This window comes from Gekko japonicus, unplaced genomic scaffold (assembly GCF_001447785.1).
Source record: "Gekko japonicus isolate JY-2015 unplaced genomic scaffold, Gekko_japonicus_V1.1 scaffold50, whole genome shotgun sequence".
Classification (NCBI taxonomy): Eukaryota; Metazoa; Chordata; class Lepidosauria; order Squamata; family Gekkonidae; genus Gekko; species Gekko japonicus.
The window spans coordinates 2,038,141-2,054,442 of NW_015164666.1; the positions used below are offsets into that span (position 1 = coordinate 2,038,141).

General features: G+C 42.3%; 1 protein-coding gene across 1 annotated transcript in view; it reads left to right on the forward strand.

Moving 5' to 3' along the window:
* The first annotated feature begins 8,357 nt into the window (after positions 1–8,357).
* Positions 8,358–16,302, forward strand: part of FRK (fyn-related Src family tyrosine kinase) — a 95,319-nt gene continuing 87,374 nt past the window's right edge. The window contains exon 1 of the mRNA XM_015409067.1: positions 8,358–8,942. Within this exon, the coding sequence (XP_015264553.1) occupies positions 8,518–8,942 (425 nt within the window). The 5' untranslated portion in view covers positions 8,358–8,517. The remainder of the gene's footprint in view (positions 8,943–16,302) is intronic.

Below are 16,302 nucleotides of genomic sequence, written 5' to 3' on the forward strand. Positions count from 1 at the left end.
CTTACTATTTGCAGTGCAAATTGTTGAAAAATTGAAGCAAAACTCCCCCCCCCCTTTCTGACTGCTCACGACAGAAAGCTGAACTCTTGCTAATAATGGGGATGTACTAAAAGGAAGGACAGGATTGCCCATTGGAAACAATGGGAAACACTTGAAGGCCCATTGGAAATAATGGGAGCAAGGAATGCCAATTGACTTGCATGGGCTCCATTGAAATAAATTACAGGTAGGGTTGCCAAGTTGATCTTTGCCGGGAGCGGGGGGCTCCCGGGCGGCGTCTGGTGCATGCGCGCTGCATGCACGTCACCCGGAAGCGACATGACGACGCCAGGCACGCTGAGGGCGGGGCCATGGCCATACAAGGGAAAACCATTGAGTTTTCCCTTGTATGGCTGTGGCCCCGCCCCCAGCGTGGTCGCGTCACTTCCAGGTGACGCGCACATCAGGGAGAGTTCCCCCTGGGGCCTGATCTGGCGGCACCGGGAAACGGGCCTCTGGGGCGGGGGTTTCCCCACCCCCCAGGGGGGCTTGGGAAGCCTAATTACAGGACAAGTAGAGTTGCAATAAAAACGCAGAATGGATTTTTCATTAGTGTCTCTGGGCCCAAATACACTACTCTGGGAATGGAATGAGAGACCACGGAGTGGGATGACAGCCCCTGGAGGTCGGAGGAGTGTTCTGGAACTGGAATGACAGGCCCAAGAGTAGAATGACAGCCCCAGGGTGTAGCAGGAGTGTTCTGGGACTGGAATGAGAGACCATGGAGTGAAATGGCAGCCCAAGGGTCTAGCAGGAGTGTTCAGTGGCTTGAATGAGAGACCACGGACTGGAATGACAGCCCCTGGGGGTAGCAGGAGTGTTCTGGAACTGGAATGACAGGCCCAAGAGTGGAATGACACCCCCAGGGTGGAGCAGGAGTGTTCAGGGACTGGAATGAGAGTCCACGGAGTGGAATGACAGCCCCTGGGAGTAGCAGGAGTGTTCTGGAACTGGGATGAGAGGCCCCAGAATGGAATGAGCCCCTAGGAGTAACGGAAGTGTTCTGGGACTGGAATGAGAGACCATCAGTGGCTATTAGCCACAAGGTATAGATAGGAATTCTGGGACAAGTGATGCTCTGTATTCTTGGTGCTTGGTGGAGGGCAGCAGTGAGAGGGCTTCTACTGTCCTGGCCCCACTGCTGGACCTCCTGATGGCACCTGGTATTTTTGGCCACTGTGTGACCATTTGGTCAGAATTAAGCACATTGAATCCTATTGATTTCAGTGTAACATTTCAGTGTGTGCTTATCTTTCCTACTGAAATCAGTGAAAAGGGCTTCACTTTTGACATGTGCTGTTTGCTTGTTTTTTCCTTCTGATTGTTAAATGTTTAAATTAAAGCATTTTATGTTTCTTAAAGCTTTTTGTTATTTTAGCACTGGAAGGAGGCCTAAAAGCCTAGAGGTAATGTAAAATAGGGGAAAGGTGGGGTGGGAATTGATATATGACACTGAATTTAAATTTTATTTGTTGAAAGGTTACTTCAGAGGGAGAGGCGGGTTTGGGGGAGTGCCTGGAAAGTGACATCACAGGAAGAGGTGAGGTTTTGGTGCAGTATACTGGAAGGGACATCACCGGAAGGGGAAGTGACATCACTTGCCATTTGACCTGGAAGTGACACCATAGGAAGTGACACCACAAAAGTCTCCTGGCTCCACCCCCAAAGTCCTCAGATATTTCCGAATTTGGACTTGGCAACCCTAAAGCTAAAAAGGGTTAGGCTCCCTGTGTTAACCAGTGAATGTCTTATTTAACAAAATGTGAGCAACTACTCTCCCCCATCCCCCAGGTGTGTGTGTGTGTACACACATACATATATAATTCACAGTGTGGTTATTAATTCACCAGATAAAAGGCTTATGTTTGATCTGTGTTTTAGAAAGGATTCTGAAAATGAGTTTAAAGCACATGTGGAGAAAACAATGTTACATATTTTCTTGAACCCAGAATGTGTTATAAATCTGGCTGACTTGATAATTGTGAAGTGAGTTGTTACCAGCATGAATAGGTAGTCAGGTGGTTGGAGATCAAGAAAAGAACATACTGTTCCTTGGAAATATCATTCTGCTCACTTTGGAAGGTGACACTCCTTCAACTAGTGAAAACAGCAAGAAATGGTTTCAAGTTTGATTTTGGATACACAGAGCTGGGCATTCATCTTGACTGGAAATAGCCCAAAGAGCTTCAGTGGTTCATATTTTTCCTCTAGCAGCTGGAGGAAAGCTCAGTAGTTTTGCAAAACGGTAATTGCTTTCCATTCACTGTGCTCATGTACTTGTATATAACACAACATTACAAAGACTCTGTAGGTCTCCAATATTCTTGCGATCAAAAGTGACAGACAGTGCAAACCTATGCTGAGTTCCTGTAATCTAAACCCATTCATTTCAATGGCTTGGGCACAAGGGAGGGGTAATTTTCCAATTCCTCTCTCCTGCAGGAGATGTCTGATTTCTCCCAAGCTATTCTTGGAGGTCTCCCATTCCCTAGGAGAAACATTTCTGATGGTATTTTGGTCTGCTGCAAGAGGGGAGAATTGGTGGAAATCGCCTCTGCTCCTTGATCCTATGAAAATTCTAGGTGGGAACCAAGCAAGTGTTTAGAATCAGCCAAAATGGCACAAAATTGTATGTAAAGTCTTCATTAGTGGATTTTTAAAAATGGGGTGGGGATGTCTCAGCCCATAAGGCTTTATCTTATATGCATCCTATGAGAAATATTGAGCAGGTATACAGATTTAAATATTGTGCTGGTGTCAAGTTGCGCGTGGCCTTCTGGGAAGAAGCAAGGCAAGGAAGCATCATACTGAAAATATGAAAACTAGCAGTTGATCAAGTGTCTCAACAGAGAACCCATCATAAGCTAAGAGAAAAGGGAAATTGTGGTAGTCATTGTATTAACAATACTGGAGATTAATTTTAGTTCATGAACGAAGGAAAGAGTCAATGTAAGCCAAAATGTGGTGGCATTAATGAGCGGTGCTGGAAGCAGAGGGGAATGGACCTATGAACTCATTCTTTTCTCAGGCTCTTTTTCCTCTAGTTGATTAATCCTTCTCTTTATCAGCTGAATTCAGATATTCTCAAAGTAGAGATTGCAGGTAACCACTTAGTCCAAAGCAAAATACAAAACACTGTAAGCCCTAGGGTTGCTAGCTACAGCTGGTAATCTGTTGGGAGGATTTAGTGGGGTTGGTGACAGATGTGCCAGTGGCACTGGCACACCAGTACGTGATGTCACTTCTGGTGAAAATGAGAAGTAATGTCACATCTTGGAAGAATCGTCTCAGATTTGCCCCAAATCCTAGATCATTGACTGCAATCCTCATCATGTCAACAACTGCATATCTGTGTGATGCTGGCATCCCCCCCCATTTCCTCCCATTTCCCCCTGCTGGCAGCAGGGAACAGGGGGAATCTTTAGGAGGTCTCCCACTATAGCAGGACACCTAGCTCCCCTAGTAAGCCCTGTACTGCTACTCCAAACTACTTACCACCTACAGTAGTGGGGAACACACAGCTTTGCAGTGGCCCATGCTCCAGCATTAAAAAGTGCCTTCAAGTGAGCATAATTCTTGCTATTTCTGCTATGTCACTATAGGATAATCTATGGAAGATAAAATCAAAATACATCCTAGGCCAGAGGTCTCCAACTGTGTTGAACCTGTGGGTGCATCTAGAACAGGTACATTTGAAAACAGATAGTTGGTACCACAACAAAGTGACTATTATGGTGGGGATGGTGCAGACCAATCACAATATGGCTGCCATAGCTGTTAGTTTTTATGTAGAACACCCAAAATAAAACCTATATTTTTTAGAATTTTTTTAAAAGGTTGCTTTACTGCTGATGCTTTTTTACCATGTAAATTTTGAAGTATTTCCCTATTAAAACTTGCTGCAAACTATTTTACTACTATTGTGAAATAGTTTGGCAGTCACATAAATGGAATTGCCCCCCCCCACACACACACTGAGAAGAAACTAGTGACTATTCCAAATGCTAATATACTGAACAATGGAGGATGCTGCTTTTGAAAAGGACATTTCTCTTTTTAAATTCATGCTCAGCAGGACAAAAACAGATTCTCTTCAGCAGAACAACTGAAGCAACAGTAAATTCCTACTAATTTTTCAATGATAGCTTTAACAATTTTAGCACTGAATTATTACCAATGAAACATGATCTCTTATACCATTAGATACACCTGAATCTTTTGTTCTTCTAGGAAAGATGAGTGGTAAGGTGCCAGTACAAAAATCTAATCAGCTTCCACCCATTATGATGATGACAAGATATGAGCAGAGAAAAAGTGCCCTCATTAAATCCTGAAAGGCCCAAAATTTGACCTGATCAAATTATTGCTCTTCCACATGGTCAGCAATAATGTACTCCCATATTAGGATGGATGGTTAGGGGGATATGTGATATGCGTTTGGGTTGCCAACTTTGGGTTGGGAAATTTCTGAAGATTTGTGGATAGAGCCTGGGAAGGATGGGGTTTAGGGAAAGGAAGGACCTGAGCTGGGTATAATGCTGTAGCACCCATCTTCCAAAGCAGCCACTTTCTCTAGGGGAACTGATTGCTGTCATCTGGAGGTAAATTGTAATTCTGGGAGATTTCCATGCCCCACATGGAAGCTGGCAACCCTACATGATGTGATTGGTCATTCCATGCAGAATTCAGTGGTCACCAGCTGAAGTTTAGGAAAGGAGTAATGAATATAAACGGGGAGTAACTACATTGGGAATAATTACAGGATGAGACTGAAATAAAACTTAAGGTATTGTTCATTTTACCAAAGAACTGTACTAGGAGTGAGAAATAAATGTGGGAATGCATCAAGGTGGCATCCATTCTTTATTTTCCTGTGAGAATAGGAAGAAGAAAAATGAGTCTGCAAAGTGCCTCCTCATTTTTTTGTTTATTTACCTTTCCTAACTAAATGTGTCAGAGGAAAAAATTTGGTCTTATGTGCTAACAATTCGCTCCTTCTAGAATTAGGGTTGCCAGCCTCCAGGGGGTGACTGGAGATTTCCTGCTATTACAACTGATGTCCAGGTGACAAAGATCAGCTCACCTGGAGAAAATGGCTGCTTTGGAAGATGGACTCTATGGCATTATGCCCCACTGAACTCCTTCTCCTTCCCAAACCTCACTTTCCTCAGGCTCCACCCCCAAAATCTTCAGGTGTTTCCCAACCCAGAGCTGGCACACTGAGGCTTTTAACTAGCACAATTCCTGTTAGAGGTGCAATCATTCACGCAGCTTATAGTCATCACTTGGAGGACGAACAAACATACTGGATGCCAATAGATCATTTTGCAGAACAGAATGGCAATATTTGGAACAGTGGCCAATAAATGCTGAAGTAACTGCTCAGTAAAATAAGGCAAATTCGTTCTGATACTTTTGATTACACACAAAGTGTTCCAGATTTTGTGATTTGTTTCAAGTATAGATGAGAATGCATAAACCTGTGTACATAGATACTGAAGCTGGGAGAAGAGCTAGGTGTAAGGAAAGGCATCTGTCCTCCATTTCCCCCCCTTTCTGAGAACTTCCTTAATGCTAAACACAAGAGCAGCAGACTACAGGCCTCACACTGAGTCTTGTCAGATGCTTGATAACTAGTGTTTCCAACTCTGGATTGGGAAATTCCTGGAAATTTGGGGGCAGAGCTTGGGAAGGGGGGTGTTGTGTATTCAATCTGACCCAATGTATGTATGAAACGCAGTCATTGAAACACCATGTGAAGCTTTCATCCTGGGCTAGGATCCTAATCCCTCAAATGTTATTGGTAGCCCAGGAAGAGCCGACCAATCACCAACAGCCAGTTCCAAGAGCGGGAACTATTGTGATTGGACTTTATCCCTGCAACCTCATAGGTTGGTATTTGTATAGTAGGCGTGGCTACATTAGCCGGGAGAGTTTAAAAGTGCAACAGCTTCCATGCTAAAGCTGTTCTGGTTTTTCATGTTGATCTGTTTGGAGTTGAGTTACGAGTCGCTGAATAAAGCTGATCTTTTGCTGAAATCACTCTCTGACTCTTTGTTAAGTAACCAACTTAACAGGTGGAGTGTGAGGAGAGGAGAGAGCTCAGCAGGGACATGATGACCCAGAGTCCACCCTCTGAAGCTGCCATTTCCTCCACAGGAACTGATCTCTGTTAAGTCTGGAGATTCACTATAATTCTGGGAGAACTCCAGGCCCTACCTGGAGACTGGTAACACTGTTGGTAACTTTTTTGAGTTCTAGAAAAGAAGCAAGGCCAGGAAAACCTAGTAACCCTGATGAGTCTCCCCATGGGGCTGTGTGGAGGATTGTTTCACTTGACGAGTCCCAAGGTGTGAGGCCTGTGCCAGAGATTTAAAAAATGTGTCTTGATTTTCCTCTTCACTGTTCGTGTGTGTTTGTGTGGAGGATACCTTCTAGTGTTGTGATCTGTGATCCTTTCCCAGAACTGGTGGCATACAGAACCTGAGCCAGCCACAATGGTTAAATTGAGGCTTCCCTAGAACACGGGAGAGATTCCCAATCACTGTAGTAGTGGTTCCTCCTCTTTTGCAAAGGGGTGTGGTGAACGGCTGAATGTAGAGTCAACTTTGTTGCCATGACAAATATGACTAATTACTATTGGACCTATGGCTCTGCTGTGGTGATTGTTTGTGTCTGAAATGCAGGTGGACTGGGAGAGCAGCTTTTTCCTTGAGGGTTGTTTCTTATCTACTGCTTGACTATCAGAGTAACGAAACTCTACCTGGTATGTCTTGATGAGATGTACTGGTTGCTATGTGCACAAGGACTGCTGGATCTTAAAGACAGCTTTAAGAGAAGAAAATGAGAATCTGAACCAATGTTATCCATATTTAACTGAAAGTACCAAGCCATACACTTCCCCTTAAATCAGATTTGCTGAAATAAAGCTATCACAGTAATTCTTTGCCCTTCCAGAGGCACCTGCACCAAATCCTGGATTCTCTCTGAAGGATAAGTTAGTATTAGTCTTAGTAAGGGACTCAATGAACACATCCATTGGAACTGTATTCAGTGGCCCTCCAAACAGTCGGAAAGTAAATTTAAAAGTGTTTTTAAGGGTTTTTTTTTTAATGGTACATATGTCAATCAATCAATCAATCAATAGACCTTTAATGGCATATACAACATTAAAATCAGAGACAGTAAATAACACAATCAGCTAAAAGTCTGAGATAATTATAAAATCATAAAACGGAGTTTCCCACGTTTTTCACTCTTATCACATCTGCTACGGAAAAATGGTTAAATACTTGGTTGCAGGGTAAACATCACCTTCCTAATAAAATAAAATGTCATATTCTATTGAATGATACAACAGTAGAGATTACTGTGGCAGTGGCCAATTTTTTAGTTGATGGTACATATGTGTCAATGATAGTGTGTCTTAATTTCAGGTGGGTTGCTGTGTCGATCTGTAGTATCAGAACAAGATTTGAATCCAGTAACACTTTAAAGGTCAACAATACTTTTGAGGTATAAGCTTACAAGAGTCAAAGCTCCCTTTGCCAGGTATTTGACAAAGTATGTTATTAACAGATATTGGTCAAGTCACTATCCAGTCAGTGATCATAATACTTACACAGCTCTCTTCATGTGGCATTCTAAGCTGGAGTAGACAATTCGCTAGGAAGTGTAGGAGGGAAAATCACATTTTGTATATGACAAAATAATGGGGCTTATTGCTGGGGAAATTAAATTTCATCACAACATCTGGGGGCATTTGCAATGTAGTGCTATGCAGAGTTTGATTAACTCTGATGAATTAACTCTGTTTAGGATTCTACAGCTGGATTGGTTGCTACTTCTCAGCAATAATGACAATAAAATGATCTGGAAAATTTTATACTGACTGAGAGAAAGGGAATATATGTCTGAGAAGGGGGGCAGGGAGTAAACAGCAAGTAAATACAAGAAAATAAAATAGTTTGTTCACATCTTAGAATACTAAAATAGCAAAGCAGTCAGGCTGGTTATTCATTACCAGCATCCAGAAAATGTGCAGAGCCTTACGGCTTCAGAAACACATTGGAAGAGAATGAAAAGAGTGGGAGGAGCAAAGATAGGAAGATTATTTCAGAGGGTTTATGTACCTTTTCTGTTTACCTGTTCTGTCGCTTTTAGATTCCCTCCCCCCACCCAATGGTTCAGTTCTGTCTGATCAGAAGAGGAAGTGAAAAATTCCCTTGACATGAACAATTGCAATTCTGTACTCAGGTTTCACTTCTGAGCGTGGATCTGGAGAGGAAGAAGGAAACTTTCAGCGAAGATTTGGGAGAGAGGCAGAAGAGAAGCTCTGAGAGTACAGGTGTGCAATCCCGTGGAACGATTTTTACAATGGTGATTGATGAAGAACGTGAAATGTGCTTCAAAAGAGCTGTAAATGCCTAGCTTAGAAATAAAAGGTGAAGGCAAGCAAGCCACACAAAAGGGAGCAGCATGGGGAACTGTTGTCAGAAACACTGTGCTTGTCTGGAGCCCTATGTATCTTGGCTGTTCCATGTCTGCAATTGCAGATCGGGGGATAAATACAAGACTGATAATATCATCTCCAACTCAGCAGTAGTCTCCTCTTCCAGACAAGTCAGCCAGCCTGAAGGGGATCGATGGGACAATGTCTTACCTCCCCTTCCTCCACCACAACGGAACTGTAATTTTGTGGCTCTGTTTGATTACCAAGCCCGAACAGAGGACGATCTCAGCTTCCAAGCTGGAGACAAGCTTGAAGTTCTGGATATGTCACATGAAGGATGGTGGTTCGCAAAGCTGCTCTTGGAGAATGGGTTTGCCAGGCCTGGACAGAAGCTGCAAGGCTACATCCCTGCCAACTATGTTGCAGCAGAGCAAAGTATTGAAGCTGAACCGTAAGTACAGTAAATGCCTACTGTGATACATATATACCTGCAGAACATCTGGGTGGGCAAATGGAAGCAGAAAGCTACATTTTGGGGATTGCAGGACATGCAGGGAATCAGTAAATTTAATGGTAGGTACTATACTGAACATAACACACAAATATACATATTCAGAATTTATTATCTTTCAAGTGGCAGTTCAAAATATGGTGCCACTACTGATGCCAAGACTGAACTTCTACTAGCCTAGCATATCTATGTGATTTTTTAAGTAAGCAACATGAAGTTTATGTTAAGAGAGGAAATGGTAAAAAAAAATTTAATGAATAAATATGCCAAAGGTCAGATGAGCTGAGTATGTTTGAAACATTGCTTTGTTCATTCCTCCATGTAGACTCCTACTCAGCTAAATGCAGTGCGATGGGGGGAGTGTCTGTCTAGGTCTAATTAGTAGGCATATGATTGAGGAGGACAAGAAGAGGCTTCTTTGTGCAAATTCAAGAAGTTAGATTTCCCCTTAATCTAGGTAATCATAGTGGAAATAGGTAAAAACTGTGGTTGATATATTTCAGCCGATTGAAGTGGAGGATTATCATCTTAGTTATTTACATAATTAGAAAGCCACAAACATACCGTTGTATATTATGACATTGAAGATTGCTGAGATTTAATTATAGCTTTATTCTATTTTGTTTCTGTTACATCACAGATGGTGTGTGGTTTATGTTTATATGATAAATCGATACTGTGCAAGCTTCCTTTAGTATATCCCATGTTCACAGCAGAGCTTGGGGAGGTGTGCTGGAAGGGTGGTCTCAGGACATACATCTAGGAGCTGCAAGTGGATGGAGCATGGTAGCACATGTCTACTTTATCTCCCTTTCACTTCATCATTTTTACTGTGAAAGCTTCTAAACAATAATTAGCAAGCTCTACCCATACAACCCTGCTTGCAGGCTTCCAGTACAAAAATATAGACTCACTAGGGGAAAACAGGGATGGGGAGTACATTACGCACTATGTGGTATACGTTGAGTCAGAAGTGACATGCATTATTTGTAACTTAGCATTTACAATTGTACTATTTGGCATATTTATGGAAATTAAAAGTATAAATATCTTCATTTTCTATAAGGAGATCACAATATCCCCAGCACTTGAAAAAGAGTTGCAAACTGCAAATTGCTGAACTCTATGCTGCTGGAAGCACAGGTATTTTTAAATTTTGCCATCTGAGAAGTGGCAATTTTTTTCCCTTCTGCCCATTTCCACCTTTTTCTGCGTCAGTGATAAAACTTGGAATCTGAACTTTTAACGCTGTGTGAGAATGTTTTTATCAAAGGATTATTTAAATTGTTTCATTATTTAGGAATGTTTTTATCATTATGTTGTTATGAGCTGTGTGTATTCTGGGGTAGGGAGGGTCTATAAATTGAAACTATAAATAAAATAATAAATAAATTATGTAGTAAACAAAACAACTATATTATTTGGACAGACTCTCTTACAGTGTAACAACAGGTAGGATTGCAAGCATGTTTGGATATTAAGCTAAACTTTATAACACTGAAAACACATAACTCTTCAGTAATATATTATCATTGAATACAATATAGCATTTTAATTGTTGACAAAATGATTTCTATTTTAACAAGAAGTCTTGATACTGTATATGTCCACAGTATAAGGTTCCCCCCCTCCAGTGCTCTCCTTAGACTTTTTCATGCTGTACATTTGGAATAAGTGAAATGCTTTGCAAGACGAGGTTTTCTTCACTCAAAAAGAGACAATATTTCATAGAAGGATTTTTCAGTGCTACCCCAAATTTCTCAATTTTCCCATTGAAAAAACTGGAAAAGTTCCCAGGGTTCTTAGCATATGTTTTTAAAGTAAAAACATTTGGATTAAGAAGCATTTTACTCATTCTAAAAGAGAAATTGCTTCATAGCAGTTTCTTTTCAGTGTTCCCCTCTCTTTTCTAGTGTTCCATTGAAAAAAATGGGGAAAAGTCCTCAGAAAAAAAACCACAGGGAAAAAGTGTTGTTTTTTCTTGAATTTTCCACTCCCCCCCATTGTCTCTAGCATCTGCAAGAACCACAGTCCACTTTTCATATCATGTCCCTTTGTCTATAACACAATTCTTTTCTATGCAGGCTGTTCTTAGAATTCAGGTGCTGACCTATCATGTATGAATCAGATGACAGGTGTCTCAGTTGTTGTGGGGTTCTGCCTTAAGAGGCTTAAAGATTTGCAGGTTTTGCCTCTGTCTTCACTGTGGAAGTTGAGAAGTGCTTGCCCACTCCAGAACCGCTGATTTCGGGAGGGGTGTTGAAAGACCTGAGTCAGATTAAGGTGACGAGAGAGGAGGTCCTAAATCTGATAGACAACTTAAAAACTGATAAATCACCAGGCCCAGATGGCATACATCCGAGAGTTCTGAAAGAACTCAAATGCGAACTCGTGGATCTCCATACAAAAATATGTAATCTTTCCTTAAAATCTGCCTCCATTGCTGAGGACTGGAAGGTAGCTAATATCACTCCCATCTTAAAAAAGGATTCCAGAGGAGATCCAGGAAATTACAGGCCAGTCAGTCTGACGTCGATACTGGGTAAATTGGTGGAAACCATTATTAAGGAAAGAATTAGTGGGCACATAGATTAACAAAACCTATTGAGGCAGACTCAGCATGGGTTCTGTAAGGGAAGATCTTGTCTCACTAACCTGTTAATGTTCTTTGAGGGGGTGAACAAACATGTGGACAAGGGTGATTCAATAGATATTGTTTACCTTGACTTCCAGAAAGCTTTTGATAAAGTTCCTCATCAAAGGCTCCTAAGCAAGCTCAAAAATCATGGGATAAAAGGACAAGTCCTTTTATGGATCAAAAACTGGCTAATTAATAGAAAACAGAGAGTGAGTATAAATGGGCAGTTCTCCCAGTGGAGGGGGGTAAGCAGTGGGGTACCACAGGGATCAGTACTTGGTCCACTGCTTTTTAACTTGTTCATTAATGATTTGGAGTTGGGAGTAAGCAGTGAAGTGGCTAAATCTGCGGATGATACGAAGTTGTTCAGGGTGGTGAAAACCAGTGAGGATTGTGAGGCACTCCAAAGGGATCTGTCAAAGATGGGCAAGTGGGCGTCAACATGGCAAATGGGGTTCAATGTGGCCAAGTGCAAGGTGATGCACATTGGAGCCAAAAATCCTAAATATAAATACACATTGATGGGGTCTGAACTGGCAGAGACAGATCAAGAGAGAGATCTTGGAGTTGTAGTAGATAACTCACTGAAAATGTCGAGACAGTGTGTGACTGCAATAAAGAAGGCCAATGCTATGCTGGGGATTATTAGGAAGGGTATTGAAAACAGATCAGCCAATATAATAATGCCCCTATATAAATCAATGGTGAGACCTCATTTGGAATACTGTGTGCAGTTCTGGGCACCACACCTTAAAAAGGATATTATAGCTTTGGAAAAAGTGCAGAAAAGGGCAACTCGAATGATAAAAGGGTTGGAACACTTTCCCTATGAGGAAAGGTTAAAGCGCTTAGGGCTCTTTAGCTTGGAGAAAAGACGACTGAGGGGTGACATGATCGAGGTTTATAAGATTATGCATGGGAAAGAGCAGGTAGAGAAAGAGGTACTTTTCTCCCTTTCTCACAATACAAGAACCCGTGGGCACTCCATGAAATTGCTGAGCGGTCGGGTTAGAACGGATAAAAGGAAGTACTTCTTCACCCAAAGAGTGATTAACACTTGGAATTCACTGCCACAGGAAGTGGTGGCAGCTACAAGCATGGACGGCTTCAAAAGGGAATTAGATAAGCATATGGAGCAGAGGTCCATCAGTGGCTATTAGCCACAAGGTATAGCTAGGGGCTCTGGGGCAAGTGATGCTCTGTCTTCTTGGTGCTTGGGGGGGGGGTCAACAGTGGGAGGGCTTCTAATGTCCTGGCCCCACTGCTGGACCTCCTGATGGCACTGGTATTTCTGGCCACTGTGTGATACAGAGTGTTGGACTGAATGGGCCTTTGGTCTGATCCAACATTGGCATCTTTCATGTTCTTATGTTCTTATATGTGTGGATGATTCTGCTATGTGTCCCATATTGATTGATGGATTTCATTCATTTATATCCCTCCAAAATTACTTATATTGTTCTCTCCTCTATTTTAGCCTCACAATACTTTGTGAGCTAGGTTATGCTGATCAAATCTTTTACACATATCGTTTTTTCATTCATGTTTTCCTACACTTCTGGGTAGGAATCAGAATGAAATCTGTGTGGAGATCATCATATATAGAGCAGCCAAGCCCATGGTGTCCGCAGACAGCTGAACCGAGGCGGGTTGGCGCTGCTTGATCTTACAGCAGCGTTCAACATGGTCGACCACAACCTCACCGACACAGGAGTTTGTGGGGTAGTCTTGAAGTGGCTTACCTCATTTCTCCAGGGTTGGGGACAGAGGGTAGCATTAGAAGAGAGAGTGTCAACTAGATACTCCTTAATATGTGGGGTCCCTCAGGGGGCAATCCTCCCTTTGATGATGTTTAACATCTATATGTGTCCCCTTGCCCAGCTGCTGCAAAGTTTTGGGCTAGGGTGTCACTAGTATGCTGTTGACACCCAGCTGTATATGCTAATGAGTGGCCCCCTGGATACTGCCCCTCAAAATCTGGCTGGTTGGAGGCCATAGTGGGATGGCTGAAAAAGAGCTGGCTGAGACTGAATCCAACTAAGACAGAGGTTCTGTGGCTGGGCGGAGGGGATTCAGAGTTGGAGTCCCAACTCCCTACTCTTAATACCTGCACAAACTGTCAGGAGTTTGGGTGTGGTTTGGATGCCTCCTTATCAATGGCAGCCCAGATCATAAGTATTGCCAAGCTGGCATTTTTCCAGATACGCCAGGTGGGGCAACTGGCTCCCTTCCTGTCTCACCCTGACCTATCCACAGTAATCCATGCAATGGTCAACTCCAGATTGGGCTACTGTAGCTCGCTATGTGCTGGCCTACACTTGAGACTGATCCGGAAACTCCAGCTGGTCCAGAACTCAGGGACGCAGGTCCTGATTGGAACATCATAAACTGTACATATTAACCTGTGCAGCATCAGCTGCACTGGCTTCCAGTGTAGTACCCAGTCAGGTTCAAGGTTTTGGTAATCACCTTTAAGGCCTTGAGCAGTCAGGGATCCTCTGGTATGTCCCCCAAAGAGTGTTACGCTCTGCAGAAAACAACCTACTGGTGATCCTTAGTCCAAGAGATGTCTGACTGTCCTCAACCAGAGCCAGGGCTTTTTCGGCCCTCGCTCCAACCTGGTGGAACTCTCTGCCAAATGACCATCCATGCTCTGCAGGACCTAATGCAGTTCCACAGGGTTTGCAAGACAGAGCTGTTCCACCAGGCTTTTGGTTGAGGACAGCAATGGGTACCATCTTTCTGGCACTCCCTTTCCCTTCCCTCCCTGTTCCCTGCTTCTTCCCTAACTTCCCCACGAGGCAGTAATACAATTGGAATATTGTGCCACCTGAGATTCCTTTAGCTATTTATTATTATTATGTATTGTTTAAATTGTTTTATATTTATGAATGTTTTATCCTGTGATGTGCACTGCCCTGAGCCTTGTGTACTCAGGGGAGGGTGGTTTATAAATTCAAATTATAAATAAAGAAACATGAATGATAAACCTCGTATAGCTTGATGTATCACAAATTGTGATCTATATGTAGGTTTCATGAAACTTGAAAAAAGCATAATGCATGAAGTTACTTTTAGTCCCTGATCAATTAAAACTTCTAAAGATGAGCCAGAACAACAGAAGATCTTTTACTTTATATCTCAAGAGCCTCCAGAATCACTGTCTTCTCACCATTCTTTTATTGATGTTAACTCAGAGCAGCTGCGTTATGTTCCTTATATAAATAACATCCTGTTGAAGTTAATGAAATGCTAGGGTGTGTTCAGTGTTATCAGACACACCAGACTTCTTCGGGTGTTTCTGCAATGTTTGCTGCCACTAAGGACATACAGATGAATTGTTCATTAATAAGTTAATTAATGAGAACAGATTTGATTACAATGAACTCTTTTGCTTACATTATATTGCCCCACATTACAAGAAGCTTATTTGTATGGTTTATGTGGAAGTTACAGCTGAATCCTGCAGATGGGGTATATCTGAGAAGGTTTATAATGAGAAAATTACTAAATTCAATGTGATACTGTTATCTAGATTTGGGGACCAGTCAAATGATCTAACAATTTCCAAAGAACAGCAGTATAAATTGATTATTTATGTTGATATTTATTTAAAAATGTATATCCTTTTCATACTCAGGGTGTATACACAACTGCATACACAAACTGCAAATAGAACCAGCTGTGCTGGCCTTTCTGTGGAAAATGCTAAATATTTTGTGCTATATTCAAGATTACATTGCAAAACAAAACAACAACAAAAAAAACCCTCCAAACACCATCATCTCTTAGTGTAGGTACTTTTAATACCTCTAACAAAATTGTCAACACAAGCAGGGCTTTTTTTCCTGGGGGAATACACCAGAACACCCCCTCATGGATCACTGCCTTGTCGTGGTGAGGGGGCTTGCGTGGTTCGATGAGGCTGTGGGCTATGCCATGGAGGGCCACCCAAGACGGACAGGCCACAGCAGAGAACTCAGACCAAGTGTAATCCCCTGGAGAAGGAAATGGCAACCCACTCCAGTATTTTTGCCAAGAAAACCCCATGGACAGTATCAAAATGCTAAAAGATATGACGCCGGAAGATGAGCCCCTCGGGTCGGAAGGTGTCCAATATGCTACTGGGGAAGAGCAGAGGGCAAGTATAAGTAACCCCAGAAAGAGTGAAGCGGCTGGGCCAAAGCCGAAGGATGCTCAGTTGTGGATGTGTCTGATGGTGAAAGGAAAGTCCGATGCTGCAAAGAACAATACTGCATAGGAACCTCGAATGTAAGATCGATGAATCAAGGTAAGCTTGACGTGGTTAAAAATGAGATGGCAAGACTGAACATCGATATCTTAGAAATCAGTGAACTAAAGTAGACAGGAATGGGCGAATTTAACTCAGAAGACCATTATATCTACTACTGTGGCCAGGAATCTTGTAGAAAAAATGGTGTGGCCTTTATAGTCAACGAGAGTGCAAAAGTCAGTACTGGGATACTGGGATACAATCTCAAAAATGACAGAATGATTTCGGTCCGATTCCAAGGCAAACCATTCAACATCACAGTAATCCAAGTCTATGCCCCAACCACTGATGCAGAAGAGGCTGAAGTGGACCGGTTCTATGAAGACCTACAACACCTCATAGAACTAACACCAAAAAAATGATGTCCT